We start from the raw sequence: 26,056 nt of genomic DNA, 5'->3' as shown, positions 1-26,056 counted from the left end.
TATAATTTAAAATATTAAAATCCTTGGAAACTTTGGTAAGGAAAATTTATTTGCCTCACCAAATAATAATAGTGCTATTTAAAAAAACGGGTGGAGTCACTATAATTCAAACGCTCGGCATATTCAGAGTAGTAGGCCAGCGAATTTTGAATACTCAGCATATCCGGAGTAATTAGCCAGTAAGTTTCAGATATTAAACATCTAAAACAAAAAATATTATCTATTCATCAATTTCTTTTTCTCTTATTTGATGCTGATACATCATGAAAATCTATTACTTTTTGTTCCTTTTAATACACCAATTGCAATCCAGATAAACATGAAAGAATAAATAAAAAAAAAAAAAAGGGATGCTCAATGCCATGCTTATGGTCCTGAGTAGCAGCAAAGTTCAGGGGGGATGAACTTACCAATAACACAAGGTCCACAGTCATGTGAACCCCATCAACTTGTTCATTTATCTATTACCCCACCTCACATACGCAGCCCACAACCTAACACATACATACACATTTCAAATATATACATACTCTCACCCCTACCCCCTTCAAGAACCCCACCCCGCAACCCCACAAGATATACATACATATTACCGCATAGTATCAGAATAATTTAACTTAATATAGCAAATTATTTACCGTTTTTATCAAATTATTTGTGCTCCAGCCTGATAAGTAACCTGATTGTAAGAATATTCATTATACAGTCCGTGTATATAATATAAATTTACCCCTACCACCTTCAAGATCTCCACCCCCACCCCATAACGTATACATAAATATTATTGTGTATCTATATATTGAGTGTAAATATTTTTACAAGTGTATTTTAATTTATTATAGCATATTAATTATTATCATTATCAGGTAGTCTATTATTATGGATAAGTGATGTGATTTGTATGAATATTTTCTACTTCGTGCGTGTATATAGGTTTAAATCCCATAAGATTTAAAATAAACTTACCCCTTAGCATGCCCCATATTAATTTGGACATATACTACTAAGAGCCCTCCCCCACTTTCCCACCAATGAATCTTCCTAGTTCCTTACCATCTTCTTCTCTTTGTGTTGACCCATAATATATACCCACATCTCCATATCTTCAAAGAATAGTATTTTATACTTATTTTCTTTGTCATAGAAAAAATAATCTTTATTGCACACAAAAAATGGGGTGGACTCTCCTATATATATATTGAACTCTTTCCATATCAACAACCCAATTCATACTCTTCAAACTTTCTCTTCTCCTAACTTCTTACTACACAACCAATTCTTGAACTTCTTTTGCCTTCTAATTTTCCTTTCTCATCAAACAAAACAACACAAAAATAAAAAGAAAAAAAATGGAAGGTAGTAGCAGCATAGATCAAGAGAGCACAACTAGTGACACTCTCTCCATTGCTCCGGCGACATCATCGTCAACGACTTTACCGGTGACGATGAATAAGTCGCCGGAAAGTCTTTGCCGGATGGGAAGTGGAACAAGTCTGATAATTGATGCTGAAAATGGTGTTGAGGCTGAATCAAGAAAGCTCCCTTCATCAAGGTACAAAGGTGTGGTCCCACAACCAAATGGTCGTTGGGGTGCACAAATCTATGAGAAGCACCAAAGGGTTTGGTTAGGCACATTCAACGAGGAAAATGAAGCTGCCAGGGCTTATGACGTCGCGGCCCAAAGGTTCAGGGGCCGCGACGCTGTAACTAATTTCAAGCCCTTGCTTGAAAATCAAGAAAGCGATGACGTGGAGATCGCTTTCTTGAACTCGCATTCCAAGGCGGAAATCGTTGACATGCTACGTAAACACACGTATATTGATGAACTTGAACAAAGCAAGAAATTATTTGGATTTACTAAAGATGGTATGATAAAAGGAAAAGATGGACTTTTTAGTATGAGTTCATTTTTTGGTAACAATATTGACAAAGTCAACGACAAAGCGCGTGAACAGCTATTTGAAAAAGCTGTTACACCAAGTGATGTCGGGAAACTCAATAGGCTTGTGATTCCAAAACAACATGCTGAGAAACATTTTCCATTGCAAAATGGAAATACTTCAAAAGGGGTTTTGTTGAATTTTGAAGATTTGAATGGGAAAGTTTGGAGGTTTAGATATTCCTACTGGAATAGTAGCCAAAGTTACGTTTTAACAAAAGGGTGGAGTCGCTTTGTTAAGGAGAAAAACTTGAAGGCGGGCGATATTGTGAGTTTCCAGCTATCCACGAGCGGAGATAAGCAATTGTACATTGATTTCAAGGCAAGAAATGTGGCCCCCACAAGTGCAGTCGTTATTAATCAAGCTCAAGCTCAAGTTCAAGTTCCACCAGTACAGATGGTGAGATTATTCGGAGTTAATATATGCAAGGTACCAACAACTGTAAGCAATGTTATTGTTATTGATAATAATAACAATAATATGACTAGTTGCAGTGGGGGCAAAAGGAGGATGGAGATGGAATTGTTGACATTTGAGTCATGTAGGAAGAAGCAAAGGGTCATTATTGATGCCTTGTAACATGGTGTAGTAGTAGCAGTAACTTTCCCTTTTTGTAATCCTTTTTTGTACTTTTCATTTTTATTTTTTTTAAACTTTTAGAAATTGCAAGTTGCAAAAAACTTCCAATTGTATATTAGTATTAGAGAAGAAGAAATGGCTCAAAAGTGAGCTATCTTAGGTGAAATGAAAATGAAAAGCAAGAAATGTAAATCTCTTCTTTTCAAGATTTGAACTCTTGTTTATTCTTATTGTTCTTTGTGTTTTAAGTTTTGTGCATTGTCGAGTTTATATAATATATATACAGTCAGATCACTTACAAAGTAATTACAAATAATATTTAGTAATTAATATTAATTGAAATCAGGTAAAAATATTAACTGAATTGCCATGACAAGTTAAACCATATTAATAGCGTAAAAAAAAAAATTGTTCTTTTAAGAGTTTCATAAAAGTTTGGCAAATTTCATGATTTCCATATTTTTTGGGAGTATTGTTGCTTTAAAAAATATCTGTATGTTGCATATACATGTACCTGATCCTCTTTCTAGCTTTCTCTCTCTTCACACACAGAAACACGTGTTAATTAAGTTTATAAAATAAGAATCTTATTTTTTAATATCAAGGCTGTGGGTCATTGAGCCAGTGGGTGATTTGTGTATAGACAAAAAGGGGTATTCGAGCAATTTTTTTCCATTTGATATTACATGTTCATACACAACTTTCGACCAACTAGAACTATCTGTATATACGATTTTGAAAAACAAAAGATAAAAGTTGTGTAGGTAGGTTACAACTCATCTGCTATAATATCATAATATGATATTATCATGTTGATCTCAGATTTGGGAATCTATTTGAGGTAATAATTTTCTCCTATGGTGGGCTACAAAGATCAACAAAAATAGAAAGAGGAAGTGGAATTATATACTAGCTTCTGGATAGGGAGACGAGATATTAGATTGATAATCTATACATTTGAGTTTCACAAGGCCCATTATCAGTTTATCACAGTTATGTTAGTGTCTAGAAGGGTATTTTAGACAAACTTTGATTTTAATCCTGGTGATATTTTGCTAAGCACTGCTTTCAGTTAATTGAAACATACATTTTTGATCCCTTTCCAATAGCTTGTAGGACATTTGATTTCTACTAATTTTAGGGTCTTTCACAACCTATATATAAATGTGTTTTTCGCATAATTAACTAGTTATCCTGTAAATACATCTTTTATTGAGATTAATAAGAGTTAGTGATGATTGTGGTTTTCTTCCCTTTGTGGGTTTCCACGTTAAAATTGTGTGTTCTTCTACTTCATTATCAATGCTTAAATTCTTGTTGTCTCAAAACAAGTTAAAGTGTCAATTTTCGAGATTTACTGTGTGCCACCCACATGATCGAGCATTTATGGCCACCGATCAGAGGAGCTTCGTATTATGTGAGTGCATTTTCAAACTACCTTTGACATGGTAAAGGTAGTAATCTGAAACCCATGCCATCGCTCCTCTATCACTATTTTGTCTCGTCAAACAATTGACTTTGATATCAGTTGTTAGACATTAAGATACTCTTAACATTGTATAATACTATCCACTTTAGACTAAATCCATACAATTTTTCTCAAAGTCTCACAATTACGAGTATTGTTACTTCTTATAATGTAGTTTTCAATCTTTTTAATTACCGATACGCGGCTTTGTACGTACATTCAACACTGTCTATAATAAATGTAATTTAATAACTTAGAAAATAAAGTATATATCATGTGTTATGGTAGATAACGATATGTATGGTAATAGATAAATAGTGTAAGAGTTACTGTCAACATATACAAGGTAAATCTTGTTTGAATCCACCATTTGAGAACCTTTTTGCAACAGCTGATCTATCAACTCTACCTTTTTTCTAGTACTTTTTCCAATTATTGGCCTTTTTTGGTTATTGTCATTCTTTTTGCTCAATTTCTTTTTTCTTCACTGGGTGCATTAGAAAAAGGTAGAACGATGAACTGGTCCCGACGACGTGTTTTCTTTGTTTGTTAAACTGAGCCTTCATTGATCATTGATATACAAAAATTACAGATTGAGTTTGACATCCCCAACTTTGTACATAATCATTGGTTAATTAGTGTTGGATTAACTAGATGAGATTTAAGATGTGTGTGTATTAAAAGCATGCTAATGTAGCCTAAGTTCTTGATTTAAAATTTTAAATAGGTACCTACATAACCTTTTCAATAATTAATCATCTGATTTCACCGTGCGGTTGAACGTCGACAAAAAGTTATAAGGGGTGGGGAATAGAACATACTGTTTCCGATTTCAAATATTAATCATTTTGATAAACTGAATTTGTCTTAAAATGTTTGACTTTAAAAAAGGTAAGAAGTCATTTACTAATTTTTTTTTCTAGATATATCCTTACTGTTTTAATTAGTGGAGTATTAATTAAGTGAGATATTTTAGATAAATCTTGATTTTAGTCCTTGTGATATTTGTTAAGCACATTGGCCTTCGGTTAATTGAAACATACACTTTTGATCTCTTTGCTTATGAATATTCACAGATTTACCATGATGACCAATTGTTCTACCACTTAGTTACTCATCTGTTATGTTAAACTTGTAGTATTACTCTATATTTGACAATAATATAGTCCTAAAAATAGTGTAAATATAATATATTCCAGCATGACGGACCAAAATCACACATTTCAACTAATTATAGGTTAAATGTGTTTTATTGAATATCACCCAAGGACCAAAATAAGAATTTACCTATAATTGAGGTACCAAAAATGATATTATTCCTATGATTAATTAAGGCTGTTATACATTTTTTAGTGACGCGCGGAAATTTTAAAAGACAGGTATATGGACTATATTTTTATTTCTTCTAATTTTGAATGTTGTGATTGTTATTGTTTTGGGTTCACTTTTGTTATCCGTACTTTGATTTGTTTTTCATTCGTACTATTTTCTTAATAGAACATTAATCATGTCATATTTCATGCTCGTGAATCGCGACCATATGGTATTATTCAACAACTTGCCCATTATTAAAAGTACTTATATTAATTTAATTAAGTAGTTATATTTATCCAGAGTAATTAAAATAATATGATAGTATGCATGATTAATCATGTATATGGTTTCTCAAACAAAGCAAGGCTAGATTCATGTGCCGAATCTATGCAGAACTTAAGTAAAATGTGGAATCTTGTGACAAATATTTCGTTGTGGGTGAAAGTCTGTTAAAATCTGTTTTATTGTCTCAAAAGCTCTTTAATATCTGATATTGTCAACTATTTTCCAGACAAAAGTATTTTCTTCAATAAATCAACAAGCTATTAATCCGGTTCATCGTAATCGTTTCTTATCATTAAAGTTTTCTTTAAGAAAGAAAATGTTTAGCTAATTAATTATGATTGTCAATGATACGTACGTAATCAAATCCAATATGTCCTATTTAATGCATGACTATTTTCATATCTATAAAATTAGCACTACACTAAAATAAAAAATAAAAATAATAAATAAATAAAAAGACAGATAACTTCAATCGGTAAACAACAAAAAATCGTCATTAAATAACAGAAAACTCAGTAACATCCCTCTTCGTCGTGCTCCCTGGGTGCAGAAAAAAAAAGGTAAGCTATGCGACCCGCTGTTGCATGAGACATAGAGTGCAACATACAGTACAAGACTTCTTTCACTGTCTAGGGTATATTACTGCGTGTATTTTATTTAGAAGGTTGAACAATTCATGTGATTGTTTATAGTTGGCCCTCTTTGAGATAAAAAATGGATGAGGATCGAGACGGGGATGTTTTCCCCTCCTTAGTACGAAGAAGTCATTAATTCTATTTAACGACGAATTAACAGAATGTTAAGAAAAATATATTAGCTACGTGCTATTTAGTGATGAATTTTGTAGTTAATTCTTTTTTTTTTCTTTTTTGGTAAAGGCATATTAAATATTGTCAAAGCATGCATATAATAGACTCCAGAAAGATGCATGACTAGAATCAAATCTTTTTCTAAAACCACAAAAGCTAGCAAATACAACTGGATACTTTAATTTTAATATTTGATTTAGTTCAAGATGAATGATTCTGAGTTAGTTCGAAAAACTGAAAATGTCAAAAGATTATCATCACACGTGTTTTTGTCTAAACAAGATTCTTGAATGGCATCTTAATTAGATGAAGTCAATTTCTGTTAAAGTCGTGTATTTTCTAGGAAACATCATATAGTTAAGAGTATAACATGTTCACTCACGATTCTCTTATTACATTTAGAATATTAGATGCATGAATTTTACTTCTTTATTGTTTTCTCTTGATTGTCAAAGCTAAGATTGCCTAATTTTCTCGAGCTTAATTAATAGAATAATCGGAAAAGGGCCAAATATACCCCTGTACTATTGAAAAGGGGCCAAATATACCTCTCTTTATATTTTGGGTTCAAATATATTCCTGTCGTTATACTTTGGGTCCAAATATACCCTTCCTCCGTTAATGTTGTCCAAGGTGGACATCTAATCGTACGTGACACTGACGTTTGATGAAATGGACGTCATGTGGCATGCTACCTCAGCACTCCTAACCCATTTTACCCTCCTCTCTATTTGTTCTTTCACTACCAAAATTTTCTTCCTCTCCACCACCATCAGTACCACCACTAATTTGCAGATTTGGTGAAATAGAGTTTTACGTTGATTTACGCATATTGATTTACGTTGTGCTTCCTTGGAGTCTTTAAATCAGAAAAGTCGAGCCTTTTGTTCAAAGAATCAAGGGAATGGAATTATACGCATAAAAGCACAAAGGTTGCTTCTTATGATAAATTTCCAATCCAATCCAAACCTAACCTTATTTTGTTTTTCTTGGCTGCCAGCTTTGATCTTTCTCATTTCCAAGAGAAAAATCTCATGTAAATACAGAAAGAAAAAAAAAAGAATCAGTTATACAGAGAGCGATATTGTTAGTCCATTTATTTTGGGATTAAAGATATAAAAGGAAGTCTGTTGAATAAAATGGACGATATTTTGTTATCATATAATCTAATTTACTAATGAAAACAAATTAACAGAAAGATTTGTTAAATGGTCCACATGGTAAGGTTGAACAATTGTTAAGTATTCCCAGAGGCGGATCTAGGATTTGAAGGTGGCAGATGTCACAATTTTCTTTAATGTACATCTCCTTAGAAATGTGTGTTTGGGTCGGGTCCATCTCTTTTTAGTTTATTCGAATCAATTAATAGGATTTTTTTATTTGCAAATACGAAATTACATCTCAAAAATCAAGAAACGCATATTTAGCATCTTGAACAAGGAATCACATCCATTAACAACAGAAGTAAAATCAACATTTTCACCAAGAGACTTGCATCTCTTATGTATATTAAAAAATGAATTTGCACAAGTAAAATAACATCTTCACTAAGAGAATTACACCAATCAAAATAAGAAAAATAATAGAAAAACTCTTCAATAGGTAAATACACCCCATAAGTAAATGTAGAATTGGATAGACTACGAGTTCTCAAAAATAAATCATAAATTTCATGTTTTTTCTAAGCAGTGCTTACAAAATTTCCATCAATTTAAGTATAAAGTGCTTTAAATTGAATTTAACAATTATAGAATAGCATAAATTTTTATGATACACTCCCTCCGTCCCTTTTTATTTGTCCACTATACGAAAAATATATGTCCACTTTTACTTGTAAGTTATATAGTTTGAAAAACCAAGACATATTACCATTTTATACCTATTTTACCCTTATTATTAAGTACTCCAATTCATTTCTCATTTTATTTATTGCTTATTAAGAGTGTCCCGAGTCAAATATAGACAAGTAAACATGGACAGAGGGAGTAATAAACAAAAGAAATTATTTAAGAAAATTGAATTTTGATCTCAATCCAAAATTCCCATTGAGACCCAAGTTTTTCTATTTAAATACTCATAGATTTGAGATTAAGAGAAATGTTTATTTAAGGGATTTTGAAGTTTCTATTTGTGTGTTCTCGCTAGAGATCACAGATAAAATAATAGAAAAGAGGAAAGACAATATAAATAATAAAAAGATAAATAGAAAATTGGGAGAGACAAAAAGGGAATTACTGGTACAAAGGAAGTAAAAAGCAAAAAAGAAAAATGAGAGTCGAAAAATGTTCAAGATAGATTCAAACTTATGTCTACCAGCCGTGACACTTTTGTCTAATTTAAGACTAGGGGTGGCAGGATCAAATATTTAACCTAATTTAAGCAAATTACAACTTAAGCATATAAACAAATTATTAATCTAGGGGGTGCCATGCCACCCCCACGCTAAAGTGTGGATCCGCCCCTGAGTATTCCACACTGCATATCAATTGACTTTGCTGCTTTGATGGCTTATAATTCTTGATGTATGTAAGCACTCTAATGGAGGTTTGCACATGTGAGATCAGGGTCTATTTAGATAGAGAGATGGTCGTGGTGGCGGTAACGGTGATAATGATGGTGGAAGGGAAAGGAAAATTTAGTAATGGAAGAATAAATAGAGGGGAGAGGTAAAGTGGGTTAGGGATGCTGAGGTGGAATGCTACGCGGCATCCGTCTCATCAAATGGCAGTGCCACGTAGGATTGGATGTTCTCCTTGGACAACTTTAACGGATGAAGGGTATATTTGAACCAATAGTATAACAACAAGGGTATATTTGAACCGAAAGTATAACAGGAATATTTGGCCCTTTTCCGATAGTACAGGGGTATATTTGGCCCTTTCCGTAGAATAATTGTGTACCAATTGCTATGAATTACAGCTAGAGAAGATTATAATCCCCATCTTGAAAAGTGAATGACTTGAAAAATTAAGATACACAATGCTTTTCTCTTGGAGAGGGATCGATTGAAGCACGACGAAATTCAAGATCTAAAGTCAATTAGTTCAGAATGAATCTGATCATATTATTAATACATATTATACATATTATTATTTTTGCATATACATATAATTGATCGAGCCAAGAGTAATGACTTCCGTTAACCTCATGTAATTTGTCCTCAATTCTCCCGTGGATCGGAGATGAGATTTCTGGTAGGTGTATACAGTGATGGAGGCATGATTTTCACCAATTGAGTTCATTATCAACTATTCTTTTCAAATCTGTTTTGATATATTTTACTTGAGCCGATGGTCTTTCAGAAACAGTCTCTCCACCTTCACATAGTAGGGCTAAGGTCTGCTACACACCACCATCCTCAGACCTCACTTGTGGAATTACACTGGGTATGTTGTTGTTGTTGTTGAGCATCTAGTATATATGTATGTACAAAAAAATTAACCTTATATATACAACAGAGACAAAGCCAAAAGTTTTAGTTTATGCTCTGGACCACAATTTCCTTTGTTTATTAGATTCTGAGTTGATTATTTGTATAAATGAACTTTAACATAAAGACAAGGTTTGAGCTAAAGTTACTACGTTCTGCCAAACTTGCAACTACCATGTGGCTCTGCTTTGATATACAATGTAATTTTCCGATCCAGAAAGTTCATCCGAACCTCCTACTACTAGATCCCTCTAACTCCGCATCCGAATGTATGTACGTGAAAGTGCAGGAGACAACCTTATCTGAGACAAGGAGTGCACCATGCTAAACAGGCAAATAGATGCTGTACGGCATGTCTGTCCACTCCATGTTTTATAGTATTTTCCTTAAATTATTTCCTTTTTTGTTGGTGCATTAACCTTAGGAAGATAAGGGAAGATGGATAATATGTCAGTAGCATATACTCTAGCATCTTCAAGAATGAAGTTTTTATTTGTTTGTAGTTATTTGATTTTTCTTTTTTTGTTCTTATTCTCTCTCTTAGCAGGTAAAAGGCTTTTGAACGGTTTTTATTATTGTAAATTAAGACCTAAAGAAGGAACTAAACTAAGTCCAAAACTATTTAACTTAACCTCAAGGAGGAAACACCAACACCATGTCTTATAATCTAGTAATATTTGTGAAAGTTTTAACGCGTGTTTGATTTTTATTTTTCGGTGAAAGTTTTAACGTGTGTTTGATTTTTGTTATCTTTCTTTTCTTTCCATTTTTGTGATTCCAATGTAATAAAAAAATTGTTTTGCAGAAATGAAGTTATGTTTGATAACTTAATTTCTACAGAACTATGCTGAACAAAGCATAATTTTTATGTAACTTTGCCTGAATAGATATAGTTTCAATGAAATCTTGCCATGCAAAATTAGGTCATAGATTCATTTTTATTTGTTTATTTTTTCGATTTCAGAATATTTTCGACCACTTTTTTATTACTTAAAGTGGCAAATGATAAAAATTAAAGACCTACAATTTGAGGGGTAAAACATTAAAACCACCCCAACATCGGGATATTTGTGCGAATGGCCCATATGAGACAAAGGGGATAGATAACTCATGTAACTCGGTTTGAATAGTGATTGTTGAGCCAAGGAAGAGTTGCATCGTTATGAGAATAAATAGAAGAAATTGCTTCAATAGGCCACTTTTTGATCATTCCTTTAAGAAAATAGTCACTACGCTATAATTTCAATTGTCACAAGTGAAATTCTATAACAATATTTTGGTGTTCAACTTGTAGAGTCTAAAATTAGCAGCTATTTTTCCAATTATATAGATTGAAAATTGACTGTATTCGCCGATTGTACCTTTTTGAAACATCTATTTAGTGAATGGTCATATTTATATTTGCTTTGTAACTTATGGACCTTTTAAATCACGATTTAAGGATCTATTTTGAGCAAACTGAGAATCTCATGAGAAAACTAAGATGACGGTCTAGAATAGACGATAGATTAATAATTTTATCTATCCCAAGAACTATATTTGCAGAACTTTTAAAAATATGAACAAAATCTAAATCATTTTTTTTGCGCGGATTGGCCTTCTTTTAGGGTGGTATTTCATTTTTGTCCTTTGCTTAAAAAGGTAGCCAAAAATACCCTGAGATTCTTGGTTTGAACCCCCGTTCAGTCAAAAAAAAATCGCAAGGCAAAGTATGCTGGCCGTCTCCTGTATAGGTTCTATGTAACTTCGCCCGAATAGACATAGGTTCATAGAAACCTATACCTTGCAAAAATATTATTATTTTTGACTCTACTGGGTTTTGAACCCAGAATCTCAGGGTATTTTGGGTCACCTTTTTAAGTGAAGGCCAAAAATTAAAGACCAGTCTGTATGATAGACAATCGTGCAAATTGCCCAATCTAAATAGTGGTCTGTTGTCCATAATGGAGGCCCAAATATTATTGAGATAAATGACCCAAAATGGAATTCAAGTAGTACCCGGCCCATTAATCCAAAAAAAAATATATATATAAAATCCCCACCTTATCCCCTCCAAGCACAAAAAAAAAAAAATACAGTTGTATGTATCTCAATGTTTGTATGTAACAGTTAAAGAAAATGGCACTTGCTACTTCTACATCGCTTTCACATGCAACTTCATCTTTCATTAATGGTGAAACTAAATCCTTATCTTCATTTTCTCAACTAAGAAATCACCATTTTCATCTCCCTAGTAGTAAGTACATTCTAATTATATACTTAGTATTTATTACAACCCCTTATGATTTTACATTTCAAGATTCTTAATCTATCATTAATTTATCTGTTTATTTTTTATTCTTACATTGGGTATGTTGTTATTTTTCATTCTTGGTAACTTTGGGTATTCAGCTTATGCAACTTTGATGCTTAAGAAAACTTATTTGTTTGTAACCCTCAGGGGTTGGCCTGATGGCAATTGACTTGACCCTTGGGGTGCTCCCTTTCAAGGTCTCAAGTTCGAAACCCACTGGGTGCAAACAATTTCTGAGGGCCATCGGACTGGGGAAACCCTGAATTAACCGTGGTGCACTTGCGGGAAACTCCTTGCCGAGGGCCTGTGCACCCACGGGATTAGTCGGGGCTCAAAGAGACTCGGACACCCGTGGCTAATCAAAAAAAAAAAAAAAAAAAAAAACTTATTTGTTTGTATTTTGAATTTATTTATTGAGTTTGGTTCATTTGTAGATAAAAATGCAAACTTTACTAGGATGCTTGTAATTTATGCATACTAAGCAGCTTGGTAACTTAGATATTCAGATTATGGTACTTTGATGCTGAAAATACTTGTTTGTTTCTTTATTTACTACAACCCCTTATGCAAGTCTTGATTTTTCATTTCAAGATTTTTAATCTTTCATTAATTTATCTACTTTCTTTTTTTCATTGTTGGTAACTTGGGTATTCAAGATTATGCAATTTTGATGCTGAAAACAATTATTTGTTTCTTTATTTACTACAACCCCTTATGCAAGTCTTGATTATTCATTTCATGATTTTTAATCTGTCATTAATTTATCTTTTTTTTTTTTTGGTTCTTGGTGACTTGGGTATTCAGATTATGCAACTTTGATGCTGAAAAAACTAATTTTTTGTATTGGGTGGATTATGGTTTGAATTTCTGTATTGAGTTTGGTTCATTTGTAGGTAAAAATGCAAACTTTACTAAGCAGCTTGTAATTTATGCGAAAAGATTATCGGGTTTGGAGGAGGCCTTGAGGATTAGAAGGTATGTTGTGTTTATTTGGGTTTCCCTTTGTTGTTTTAGCTCTGTTTCTCAAGAATTTAGATTGCATATACTTCAAAAAGTGATTAAAATTAGTTATTGATATTTAGATGTGTGCTGCTGATGGTTGCATTTTGCTCTATTACAATTAGACCTCTTTATAACAGTCATCTCCTATAACAACCAAGTTTCCTTTGGAACCGATTTTTCATATTATGTTATATTACATGTTCTCTATAACAACGTTTCGTCACCAAAAAATATTCAGACAAACGACGCCGTTATAGAGAGGTTTGACTGTATATATACCTATAAAATTTCCATTCCTTACCACATTGAAGTCCAGGTGCCTTTGGCTCAGATCTTATATTTATGTTAAACAAATCATTTAAGATGTACGAATAATCTATTCAGAACCCATTAAGCGAAAAGAAATTATAGTCCCAGAACCCATAAACTAAAGAACCTGGCTCCGCCTGTTGAACCTTGTGGGAAAGTAAATGCATTGCTTGTGAATAGAGAAGATGGAGCACTGCAAAATGATTTTGTTATCAAATATATAGACAATTTTGCTATAGAAGGTACATATAACTGGTCTTTTTCTTGTGTACACATTTTAGAGCCCGATTGGATTGGCTTATAAGTTGCTGAAAATAGCTTATTAGCTGTTTTCAGCTTTTTTGAGTGTTTGGCTGGTCAGCTTAAAGCCATTTTGTGCTTAAAATAAGCCCAAAAAAATAATTGGGCCCGTTTGGCTTAGCTTATAGCTGAAAACAGCTTATAAGTTGCTTCTTTTAAGCCCATCCAAACAGGCTCTTAGTGTTGGAATTCATGAAAATCTCTCCGAATTTACTAGGTGTATAATCTTCTTTTTGATAAGGCTTACTAAATTGAATACCGTCTCAAAGTCATGTTTTATTCACAGATAAAAATCCCCATCCTGTTTTTCTTTTTTCTCTGGATTCTTGGATAAAGGAGAAAAAGAAGAAAATAACGACATGGTTTAGTGATATATAGGGAACGCGAGCTTCGTGGTTCTACCACCGCAAAAAGAAGGCCACCTTTAAGGCGTGGAAGAGTATCACAGCGGCTTCCCGTGCCCGATGACATACCAAAGCCTCCATATGTAGGTTCAAGAGAGTTACCAGAAATTGCAAAGGAACATCAGATCCACGATGCTGAAGGCCTAGCTCGCATGAGGGCTGCATGTGAGTTGGCTGCTCGGGTGGTTGACTATGCAGGAACTCTGGTTAGGGTGAGACAGTTTGATATCCATCTTAATTGATAGTCATCAAGGTTATTATCAATTATACTTGTCTAGCATATGTCCAGCTGTTTGGTAGGATAATTCACGCTAAATTAACTTGACATGTTTCAACTCGCGTATTTGTTAGCAAATCATATGTTTGCCTATTCTACTTCGCTTATGGTATATTCCTGTAGCTGACCGCACGCAAGGGTGTGGCCTAGTGGTCAATGAAGTGGCCTGAAAACTATGAGATCTCAGGTTCAAATCCCAGCAGAGACAAAAATACTAGATGATTTCTTCTCATCTATCCTATCCTTGATGGACAGATTTACTTGGTACCTGCTGCAGGTCGGAGCTGGCAAGTATCATGTGGAATTATTCGAGGTGCGCACAAGCTGGCCTGGACACCACAATTATCCAAAAAAAAAAAAAAAACCAAGATCTACCTGTCCAATACAGAGAGGAAGCCTAAGTTTCCTTGAGAATCATGCTTAATTCGAGTAGTTATACCCTATACTCTATTGGCCAGAAGAAGGACATTTCAGATGTTGTGCTCCGTATAATATCATTGTTTTCAAAATGATCATAAGAGAAAATACAGGGAGATATGCAATTTCTAGTTTTAGAAAGCTCAGTTATAAGACAACTAAACTAGTTTCTTGGTATCTGTACTGGTGGGAAGTAGCAAGTACCCCATGAAATTAGTAGAGGTGGCAAGAATATTAGATCATATCTTATTTATCCATGAGATTCTTAATTCTTCTTTAAAACCATTGTAACAAATATGTGATTACTTGTTTTTTCTTGAATCTATCAGCCTTCAGTAACGACAAATGAAATTGATAAAGCTGTGCACCAAATGATAATCGATGCTGGCGCTTATCCATCTCCCTTAGGTTATGGGGGTTTCCCAAAGAGTGTGTGCACATCTGTCAATGAGTGTATGTGTCATGGAATACCCGACTCACGCCAGCTACAGGTCGTTACATTTTTACCGTTCTCTTTCTTAAACTTTCCGTATGTTTATTCAGGGCAAACCTTAATATACTGTGCAGGATGGAGATATAATAAACATTGACGTGACAGTTTACCTGAATGTAAGTTGTTGGTTCGTCTTCTGTATTGTAATTGACTACATATGCTATCTGTTTTACTGCTAGCCGATCTTTACCGTACTTAGGATTAATAGCACTTTTGGTTCCTTAGTTATAGTAAATTCTGATTTTAGTCCTTATAATATCTCATTAAGCCCATTTAACCTCCAATTACTTGAAATGTGCATTTTTTATCTCAATCACAAATTTCCTGAAGTATTAATCATTTCACCATTAATTACCCGTGTGTTAGGTTAAACTTGTAATTTTACTCTATGTTTGAGGGTTAAGTACTTCTAAAAGTCGTCTAATTATAACATATTTCCGACATAAAAGGACCAAAAGCACATATTTTAATTAATTGAAGGTAAGTGTGACAAGTCATATCTCACAAGGACAACAACAACAACAACCCAGTGAAATCCCACAACGTGGGGTCTGGGGAGGGTAGAGTGTACGCAGACCTTACTCCTACCAAGGTAGGACGGCTGTTTCCGAAAGACCCTCGGCTCAATAAAAAACATAAAAAGAGGTCAGATAAGGCTCAGAGATTCAAAGCGATATGGAAATGAAGTAACGCAAGCGACACAGATAACATAGAATAATCAAAGCACAGGAAATAACAGATAATAGCATAAATCAGAGCACAAGAAATTATACTACGATAATGCGACTACTAATAAGACAGGATAATGAGACTATCTACTAGCCTTCTACCCTAATGTGGGTCCTCCAAACCCTCCTATCTAAGGTCATGTCCTCGGTAAGCTGTAACTGCGCCATGTCGTGTCTAATTACCTCTCCCCAATACTTCTTTGGCCTACCCCTACCTCGTCTGAAACCATCCATGGCCAACCTCTCACACCTCCGCACTGGGGCATCCGTGTCTCTCCTCTTCACATGCCCAAACCATCTCAATCTTGCTTCTCGCATCTTGTCTTCCACCGAGGCCACTCCCACCTTGTCCCGAATATCCTCATTCCTAATCCCGTCACTCCTGGTGTGGCCACACATCCATCTCAACATCCTCATCTCAACAACTTTCATCTTTTGAACGTGAGAAATCTTAACGGGCCAACACTCCGCCCCATACAACATATCTCACAAGGACCAAAATCATAATTACTCATAACTGAGGGACCAAAAGTGCTATTATCCCCTGTACTTATTTAGGACATTTGTTTTCTCTTGAAAGTTCTGCTGTTGGATTCTGAATGAACCTTGTAAAGATCATTGCTTTGTTCCTTTCTCAGGGTTATCATGGAGATACATCAAAGACCTTTTTCTGTGGTGACGTGAGTGAATCCATAAAGCGGCTTGTAAAGGTATAAATTTCTTCAATTTGAAACTTTCTTGTTATTTAGTTTAACATTCGATGCTCGTGAGGTTGCCTATGTCTGTAATTATCCTACTGTGGCAGGTGACTGAGGAGTGCTTGCACTATGGAATTGCTGTTTGCAAAGATGGCGCTCTTTTTAGGAAAATAGGAAAGAGGATCAGGTAATTTTCTGAATATACTATTATCCTGATTATTATTTTGGTGATTTGGATATTTTGAAGCTTCAGTAATCTCTCTATTTCGAAGTTCTTCTACATGCTAAACAACAACAACATACCCAGTGTATGCCCACAAAGTGGGGTCTGGGGAGGGTAGAGTGTACGCTGGCCTTACCCCTACCATGAAGGATCCTCTACATGCTTAACTGTTTCTGTTAAAACAAATACGAAAACTTTTAGTCACCACTGAAAAATGTCAAACCCTTTGTTATACACAAGTGAAATTCACTTCTTCAGCTGAAACTTTGAATAATTTACTGTGATATTCTTAAAATATTGCTGTCAAACAATTAGTACCATTTCTTGTGATATGTACCTTGTTTTTTTTGTCGACACTCTTTCATGGACATTTAACTTTCTGGACTTTGGTTTCAGTGAACATGCTGAAAAATTTGGTTATGGTGTTGTGAATCGTTTTGTTGGACATGGTATTGGGACAGTATTTCACTCTGAACCACTCATATTTCATCACCGTAAGTCACTCTCTTTTATATCGACTTTGACATTTACTTTGATAGTAATTGACTTAATAGTAGCGAGGTGAATTAAATTATGAAGACCATCACTGTATGGCCTTACTTTTCTCTAAAGCAAAAGGTTGTTTACGTATATATGCGTACATACCTTATATAGAATGCTAATAAATAAATGCGCCTTTAATTGCATATCAATTGAGTTGGAAGTTCTGCAGATCATTGGAATTTCTATACTGGATCTTAGAAAAATCTGGTTTAGTTCTCAACATCAAGCTATAACCATATTAAGAAAGTTGGACGAAATCTCGCGTCATTCAATTTTAGAAATATTTGTCAGTTACTTTTATGGCACAAATTGATGGATGATTGCATGCTCTCTGCTTATGTTAAAAATATAGAAAATAACAAGATGGATTATAGTTCATTTGAAAAGATATCAGTTCTTGTAGACATTCGCCCTTTAAATTGAATATCACCTTCATAGTGAAAAGACCGATTCATCATACTTCTAAGATCACCCTTTTAGTCCCTTTTTTTCAAAAAATGGATATCATGATTTTTGAAGTTGCAATCTCTGGGTTCTTAAGTTCTTCCAGGTCCCCTTGTTCATCTTTAGTTTCTTTCTGGTTTATATAAAGGCCCCTTGAAATAAACACATATCTTTATATTTAGTAATTACTGTCTATCAACGAAGATGGTCCTTGATACAGTGAAACAGAGAAGTAAAACACAATTTAAATACATCCCCCGAAAATCAATTTTAAATGGATATAATCAAATTTTAATCTTTTGTTCTATGCTCATTGGACCTTGTTCAAGCTTGATTTTTTAATTTTTCTATTGCACTGAATATCTTGTTTATAACATGGACAACTTTTGTTCTTCGAAATGTCATATTGGTACTTCCATAAATTGCTAATTGAAAAAAAAAAATAGTGTTAAGTTTTATACTATGGAGTACTTTTTAGGTCTCTAGTTCATGTTATAGCTATAATCAATTATATTCGACAGACTGCAGAATGTGAAATAAGATATTCAATTTGTATTATTACTGGCACCCCTTTTCCTAATGTAACTCTTATCGGCAGGTAATGACAAATCTGGCTCCATGGTTGAAGGGCAAACATTTACCATTGGTAAGTGCATTAGGATAATGCTTATATCATAGAGTTGATTTCAGAGAGTGATCAAAAACCACTTCTATCTAGGAGAAAATTGGAAAATGAACTGTTATAATTTTTCAAATAAATAGAAAATGTGATTTGTTGACGTATTGAGTATAGAATCAACACAGTGCCGAACTGCTAATATATTTAGACATTTGTCAACTCAATAATGTATGCATAGCTTTAACTGATTAGCATCTTTTGCTGATTAGCTATATGTTTAGTTTAGACACATATGTCTACCTTATGATTTCGGTACGTGTCAAGGGCCTAAACGCAGAACTATAATTCCTCAAAGCTAAATCTATGGAATAATTTGGTCTTGCTACAATTTAGCAATAGTTCTTCAACATTTTGCTTTGTGAGGGTGCTAAGTCACCATACTAGTGGTGCTTGTAACTTGAAAGTGACACAATTTATCGCACAAGAGAAAGGTTGTGCAACTTTTCTTTATGTGCTCCACTCTATTTCTCATTCAGTCTATTTTTCCAATTCTCTTTGGATAGCGGGGTGTCGGGCCAGTTTCTGCACACCTAGACTATTCTATCGGGTACCAGTTTGCCCCTATCAGTGCAGGTACCTGATAACTCGAGCCACCAAGGCTTAGGCTGATAGGAAGAAATCACTTAGTATTTTTGATATCTATTTTTCCAGTTATCTTTGAATAACGGGTGTCTGAGCCAGCTCAACTATTCTGTCGGAGGTATTCACAACACTCATTAGTATAGGTACTTGATAACTCTGCACACCAAGACTTAGGTAGATAGAAAGAAATCACCTAGCATTTTTTATATCTATTTTTCCAATTTTTGCAATTTGTTTGAGTTAAATCAGGAAAATGGACAAATCAGTTGTGAAAGCTGAACATGATTGGTTACAATACTTCCTTTCTAGACTAACTTTCTATGCCATGTATATACTTTTATCAGTAATCTGTTTTTTCACTTTCAGCAAGTGAGTACTATAATCTGCATCACTCTATTTTGTATTTATTGCAGAACCAATTCTCACATTGGGAAGCACAGAATGTGTAACATGGGAAGATAACTGGACAACTCTGACTGCTGATGGTAGCCCTGCTGCTCAGTTTGAACATACTATTTTGATTACAAAAACTGGTGCAGAAATTTTGACGACTTATTAGTTATAGTTTACTTTTAAGTTAATTATGATTTTAGTTAGTGGTGCTCATACCATAATTCTTGTGATTGTTGCTCCATAATAGGAAATACAGACATGTATATAGATCAATATACATGTAATCTTAGGAAATAATGTCCTTCACAACACCAAGGATTTAAGAGTAGTACTCCCATCTGTTTCATTTTTGGTGAGACTCGTTGCTTATTGCTCTGCTGCAAAAAGAAACAATTTAAATTTAGATTACCCATTTTACACTCACGGAATGTTTTTATAGCAACAAATACGTCATGGTAGGTTTAAGATAACATTTAAAAAAAAAAAAAAATCTTAATCTCCGTGCCAAACTATAATGTCATTTCAGTTGGTGGTTGTGATTCTAAAGTGTTTGCTTGAACTTTTTAGTGCGGTGTAAGGGTAATTATAGAGTTGGTTAAAATGCATTACCTTCTATATGTATTTTTTGTATCCATTAGTAAGATCCTTTCAGCCACCATTAAATTTATATCTAGTTCTTGGTCTTCCTTGTTTACCTTGGAATCACCATGGTATAATTCCTCCAGCATTGCAGATTTAAAATACCTTGACATCTACATGTTGGTTTATTTTCATGCGCTTATTATTTGAGATTTGAGATTTTCATCCACATCAACTGAGTTTTCACTCTTCTTTTTGGCAGTCATCCTTGTGACCCCTATGCCTACCCTCCTTTCCCCACGCTCTCTTTCTTCAAAAAATCCCAATTGTTGAAGCACCTTTTTTTTAAAAATATTCCTATTTTAATCATCCTATCCACCAAAGAAATAAAACAAATTTCCAACCTTCGGTTTAATTTCATGCTGCAACACAAAATGATACATACACGGAGCGTTTATCGATAGATTTAACTTTATATAGAAGCATGAGAAGGGAGCAGATGGAAAGAAAATGTTACATTGATGGGATTGATGATCAAACATGGGGAAAGAAAAGGCAAGAAAGCTTTGGGGCGCATGCATGCAAAAATGAACATCTAAAGATGGCTGGCAGCAGAAAGGAATGAGTGATCAAAAACACTAAAAAGAGTTAAAAATTAAAGCTAAAAAGGCCATGATGGGATGGTAAAACTGTACAAGAGTAAGCAATACCATGAAAAACGCGGATGCATGATTTAAACTTTATCGATCGATTTAACCTCTAAGATATTGAATACTGAATTCATTGTATATAGTTTTAAAAGCATGTTTGGATCTATTAGTTTTTTGAAATTTTAGTTTATATATAAATTTATGCTCCACGTTGAAGGTACCTTGTGCCGCAACGGTGCATCCGCCTCATTAGCACATTATTTGAATAGAGATGTAGGATATTAGCTTAGCTTGATGTGTTTGACTTGTAAGATTTCTAACACTGAATTCATTGTACTTTTCGAACAGACCCGTTGCATAAGAGTTGAATCCGGCTTTGGTTAGGATTAAAGAGCCGTGAGGTAGATGGGCCGGTAGTGACAGAACTATTCAGTGAAAGGGTCCAATTAAATGGCTTCACACAAAAAATTATACTACAAGATTAGTAGGCTAAAAACACAAGAGAAACTTCTGATGTAATGTCAAAGGTGGTTCAAAAGTTATTTAGATCATATGTTCAATTCTCATGTGCAGTAAAATTTTTGAGACATAATACAATTAATGTAATTCAAAAAATATTTTATCTGACATGTTAGGCTTTTGAATGAGTTAGTCATATATTTCAACATGGTATCAGAGCAGATACAGGTCCTGAGTGCGATTCTCACCTTATCCATTTTTCCAAAAAAAAAATAAAAAAAAAATATACGTACTTGATCTCCTGAAAAAGGAATTAGGCTCGCATGTGAAGAGGCATGTTGAAACATCATCCAATTAAAGTTGAATACGTATGCGCACCCTTAAATTTGTCTCTTTTAAAAAAAAAAAAATTAAAATACCTAAATTAAGAACAATACCTCTTGAATATCAAACCTAAGTGTAAAACGCATCTATTAAAATAGAGTTTTGTAGGGTGGGGGTGATAGTGAAAAAGAGAGGAATCAAGAGCTTGAAGACTGAAATCAAATTATGTATCTATCTGTTTTTTGTTGTTCTGAAAAGGAAAAAAGTAGTAAGAGCAATAATACTTTGGGTGAAACCCCAAAAACAGCAACTTCCAGTGGTCCATCGTTTACCCATACTGACAAAAGCTCTCCATCAGTGTTAGTAGAACGTCCTCACTGAGAAAAAGACTCACTCTCAGTACTCTCTGAGATAGACTCACAAATAAAAAACCTTTATCGGTCTCAATTTATGTAATGCACATCAATAAGGATTGTAGTGGTATGAATAGAATTTCTCTACCTTAATTCGAGGTTCAGGTTTAAGTTCTGGGTATGAGAAAAATCCCGTTAGGGAGCATTTTCCCCTTTAATGGCCTTAGAAGACCCGAATCTGGATTAGTCAGCATCCGACAGGGATATTGGACATCGGGTGAGAAACAAAATAATAAAATTTATGTGATGTACTTTCCTTTCTAATTTGTCCCGGAAAAATGATATTTTTGTATATTTAGAAATAAAACTTATCATTTTACTATTAATGAGATAATTTATAGTGACACAATATCTATTACTCCCTCATGTCCCAATTTGTGTGTCATAGTTCGCATTTCGAGAATCAAACTTTTTAATTTCGATCGTCAATTCATACATAGAATCTTTATATCTTTTTAAAATAAAATTTATATATTTAGAACTACGTAAAAAGTGATGTAAGTCACAATAATTATCCGTTCAAAAAATTTAGAAGGCATATAAAACAATCGCAATCAAAGTAAAATTCGTTTGACTTTCGACATTCAGATAAACTGGAACGAAAAAAATATTTATTTTAGATCACAAACTAAAAATAATTCCTTTTTTTTTTTTTTACTTAAATTTTATGTTCAATCAAGGCGCATCACATGAATCGGTTGATTACTATAAGATGGACTGAGAGAGTGAGGGCTGTGGCAAATGCAATGCATAGCTAATCAACAGTGCAATTTTCTGAAGACATTTCTGACTATCATGTCTGTGTGTCTGTTCCCTTATTTTCAGCTTTAATTTTTGCTGAATTCACTTTTAGATTCTACTACTATAACTACAACTGCTACTGCTTCTGAATGACAAAAGAGACTACTCCATGGTTGGCATTTTCAAAAAAATATGAGATAAGGTCCAGGTAGCAAAATCATACTCTTTCTCTAGCATAGTTCTGTTTTTATTTAAAAATCTTATCTTAATTTTTCTTAGTGATGTTGAGAAAGAGATAAATGATTATCCCTACCTTTGTCATATTTGATTCTTGAATCTAAAATTTTGGTTACCCGTGACTGAAACGGAGATAGAAATTCTAATAAAAGGGGGATTAAAGAAACATAGAGTGGTAACATCTTGAGACTATATTCAAACTTGCGACCTAGAGCCATATTTGACCTATCTATGCTATTAACTAGAAGTTTTTTTTTTTTTTAATATATCTAGGGAATTCAACAACAAAACAAAAAAATGTTTTCACGCGCTATTGTCTGCTCAGTTTAATAATTTGGTGAAAGGAATTCAATTGAACCTCTTCGGACAATATACCCATGTTTTCATTTAAAACTTGATAGTATGTATTAACATGACACAGCATGAAATCACAAGCTAACAGAGTTACACATGTATGTTTGCTAAAACATTACTTGTAATTTTGCCAGACACAAATCTTCAATCAAATTATGCAATTTGACAGTTCCAAATTTTAACATTAATTCTCAGATACAACCTGGTTTTACTACATTCTTTGTCCTCATCATCCCTTTAATTCCCTCACTAGAGGACATATGCACACAAAAACATACATGCAAAAGAAGCCAAAAAAGTCCTTAGTCAAATCCTGTTTTTCTGCTCTCATCACAAAGTAAAAGAAAATTACTCTCATTATAGCTAAGTTCCATAATTTCCATGTTCATCATCAGCACCAAGATTTCCTTCTAAATCCTCTTCTCCTTCAACATGATATTAAGAATTTTCACTATGTGGTGCATGTCCATCTTCAAAAGCTCTAACATGGTCTTTTATGCTGCTATCTGCTCAGTTTAATTTTTTGACGAAATAAATTCAATTGAACCCTTTTCGGACAATTAATGTAGACCTTGCCCTTAAGTGAAAAGTTGATATACATTAACTAAACCACCATTAATAACAACCTAATAGAGTTACACAAATCTTCAACCAACTTATGCAATTTGACACTTCCAAAAATTAACATCAATGCTCAAAGATAACTTGATTTTACTACTCTTTGTCTTCATCAAGCCTTTGCTCCCCTAGAGAACATATGCACACAAAAACATACTTGCAAAAGAAGCCAAAAAAGTCCCTAAACCCCATTTAATCTTTTGCTCTCATCACAAAGGAAAAAGAAAGTTACTCTCATTATAGCTGCCAACATTACAATCTCTTGGGTTTCGATATTTTCGTGGATTCCACGTGAAAGCAAAATACTTCGTGCACTGGAATGCCCTTTTATTCTAAAGTTCCATTTTCATGTTCGTCGTCGTCATCATCTTCTTCTTCCTCTTCCTCTTCCTCTTCTCCTTCAGCATGATAATAAGAATTCTCACTATGTGGTGCATGTCCATCACCAAAAGCTCTAACATGGTCCTTGAGTGACCTCTTGTGCTTAAAATCAGAACCACAAATACAAAACCAAAGTTTCCCACAATTTTTCTCATGAGTCCTCCAATCTCCTCTTACAGCAAAATTCTTCCCACATTTTCTGCAATTAAATGGTTTTGCCCCATGCTTTCTTTTATAGTGTGTTTGGAGAGTTCTAAAATCCTTCAATGGCTTTGATCTTGGATGTTCTATGTTGTTCTTGCAACCTTCAGCACAACAATAACAAGGCAACCTTAACATTGATGAAGCTTGTTTTGTCCCTTTTAGTGAATCTGGTCCCTTTCTATATTGTGATCCATGCCCCCACATATGCATCTAATAATAGGGGGAAAAAAAAAGAAGCCACTAAGTAAGTAAGGGAAAAAGATGTAACATAACAAATTGGACCAAGCAAAAAAATGTTTCCTATTTTTGGTAAGTTGGAAATTTAGATCACTTGAAACTTGACTGAAAGTACATAGATGAGACAATAAAAAGACAAAATTCAAGAACTTTCATGTGTAAAACAGGGATGGTCCTGTAGTAGTGTTAGTGGATGAGTTCAATTGAATCCACTGTAAACAGTTTAATTCCTAGATATTTATGTGAAAAACTCAAGAAAATAGTAATAAATATTAAGTACTGATCCTATATTTTTAAAATGTTAGAAATCTTGAACTCTGTTAAATTAAATTCCTGAATCCGCTTATGCATGTAAGATATGAGTGTGCATAGCAACCAATGCGCAATCAGCACAAACACATTATATAGTACTCATATAAGTGAGAATCCTAAAATTCACATGGAAAAAGGAAAAAAAGAATTAAATTAACTAAAATTGCATATACAAGATCTTTAACATGAATAAAATTATATACTAATATGGAAAATAAATTGAACCTGCATGTTGTTGAATCTGTTGAATGTTTTGCTACAAACTGCACAAGAGAACTGAGTAGGTCCAACAAGGATTTGTGCTGGAGTTGGAATCCAATATTGTCCATTCGCTAGTGAAACATTGTTATTACTATTTTCCCCTTTGTTTCTACTAGGGTGGTTGTTGTTTGAACTTGTACTTGATGAATCAATATGAAGAGCCACCGTGACACCTTCTTGATCACCACTAAAATAATGATTATTATAACTTTGAAATTTGAAACTAGAAGAAGAAGAAAAGTAGTCATGGACGATATTTGCATTTTTTTGAAAGTTTAGTTGGCCAGGAGGACCAAGAGAGAGGACAGTGGAAAGTTCATCTTCAAAATAGGCACTTTCACTAGAAGATAAGTATGTGATAGAATGATTACTTTGCATGGTTAGGGTTTTTTTTTTTTGTGGTGAAATTAAAAGTCTAGTCTATGAGGAGGGGGAGACAAGCTATATATAAATAAATAAGTATAAAGAGTTATTGACCAAAGGGTAATAGTAACAATAGGTGGTCTTGGATTGGGGACTTTATGCTAGGATTTTGTTTCTTTTTAGCCAAGGGGAGTAGTAGGAACGGCGGGCCAAAGATGCTAGGTTTTTCTTCTCTGTCTATTACACATGATGACCTCTTTGAATATATGCATCAAGCGGAAGGAGAAATACCAACGAGAGTTGTGTGATGGAA

At 33.9% G+C, this 26,056-nt stretch overlaps 3 protein-coding genes across 5 annotated transcripts; 2 read left to right on the top strand and 1 right to left on the bottom strand.

Moving 5' to 3' along the window:
* The first annotated feature begins 1,150 nt into the window (after positions 1–1,150).
* Positions 1,151–2,749, top strand: LOC132641823 (AP2/ERF and B3 domain-containing transcription factor RAV1-like). The gene has a single exon (XM_060358915.1). It carries the CDS (start codon positions 1,350–1,352, stop codon positions 2,517–2,519), a length of 1,170 nt encoding a protein of 389 aa, XP_060214898.1. The 5' UTR covers positions 1,151–1,349; the 3' UTR covers positions 2,520–2,749.
* A 9,123-nt stretch (positions 2,750–11,872) lies between these two features.
* On the top strand, positions 11,873–20,033 carry LOC132641822 (methionine aminopeptidase 1B, chloroplastic). 3 transcript variants are annotated; one of them, XM_060358914.1, is made up of 11 exons: positions 11,873–11,998; positions 13,012–13,093; positions 14,108–14,345; positions 14,688–14,723; positions 15,157–15,318; positions 15,395–15,436; positions 16,687–16,758; positions 16,854–16,933; positions 17,366–17,463; positions 18,555–18,602; positions 19,631–20,033. In XM_060358914.1, the coding sequence occupies exons 1-11, from the start codon at positions 11,944–11,946 to the stop codon at positions 19,774–19,776; spliced, it is 1,059 nt and encodes a 352-aa protein (XP_060214897.1). In that variant the 5' UTR covers positions 11,873–11,943; the 3' UTR covers positions 19,777–20,033. The 3 variants fall into 3 exon arrangements, with proteins under 3 accessions (XP_060214897.1, XP_060214895.1, XP_060214896.1); XM_060358912.1 differs by having other exon boundaries at positions 11,879–12,061; XM_060358913.1 differs by lacking the exon at positions 14,688–14,723 and having other exon boundaries at positions 11,881–12,061.
* Positions 20,034–23,675: 3,642 nt separating this feature from the next.
* LOC132642805 (zinc finger protein WIP6-like) lies at positions 23,676–25,845 on the bottom strand. The gene is made up of 2 exons (XM_060359836.1): positions 25,345–25,845; positions 23,676–24,780 (listed from the first exon to the last, which is right to left on the bottom strand). Exons 1-2 carry the CDS (start codon positions 25,756–25,758, stop codon positions 24,313–24,315), a joined length of 882 nt encoding a protein of 293 aa, XP_060215819.1. The 5' UTR covers positions 25,759–25,845; the 3' UTR covers positions 23,676–24,312.
* Positions 25,846–26,056: the final 211 nt, after the last annotated feature.

Source organism: Lycium barbarum, chromosome 5 (genome assembly GCF_019175385.1).
Source record: "Lycium barbarum isolate Lr01 chromosome 5, ASM1917538v2, whole genome shotgun sequence".
NCBI classification, from domain to species: Eukaryota; Viridiplantae; Streptophyta; class Magnoliopsida; order Solanales; family Solanaceae; genus Lycium; species Lycium barbarum.
This window is presented reverse-complemented; position numbering and strand designations above follow the sequence as displayed.

Bases quoted from the DNA above. Each gene is read 5' to 3' on its own strand.
- LOC132641823 (XM_060358915.1), top strand. From the start codon at position 1,350: ATGGAAGGTAGTAGCAGCATAGATCAAGAGAGCACAACTAGTGACACT.
- LOC132641822 (XM_060358912.1), top strand. From the start codon at position 11,944: ATGGCACTTGCTACTTCTACATCGCTTTCACATGCAACTTCATCTTTC. The intron at 14,346-14,687 runs GTGAGACAGTTT...TACCTGCTGCAG, and splicing joins ATGCAGGAACTCTGGTTAGG to GTCGGAGCTGGCAAGTATCA. The intron at 16,934-17,365 runs GTAATTTTCTGA...CTTTGGTTTCAG, and splicing joins AAAATAGGAAAGAGGATCAG to TGAACATGCTGAAAAATTTG.
- LOC132642805 (XM_060359836.1), bottom strand. From the start codon at position 25,758: ATGCAAAGTAATCATTCTATCACATACTTATCTTCTAGTGAAAGTGCC. The intron at 24,781-25,344 runs GTTCAATTTATT...CCCTATTATTAG, and splicing joins ACAGATTCAACAACATGCAG to ATGCATATGTGGGGGCATGG.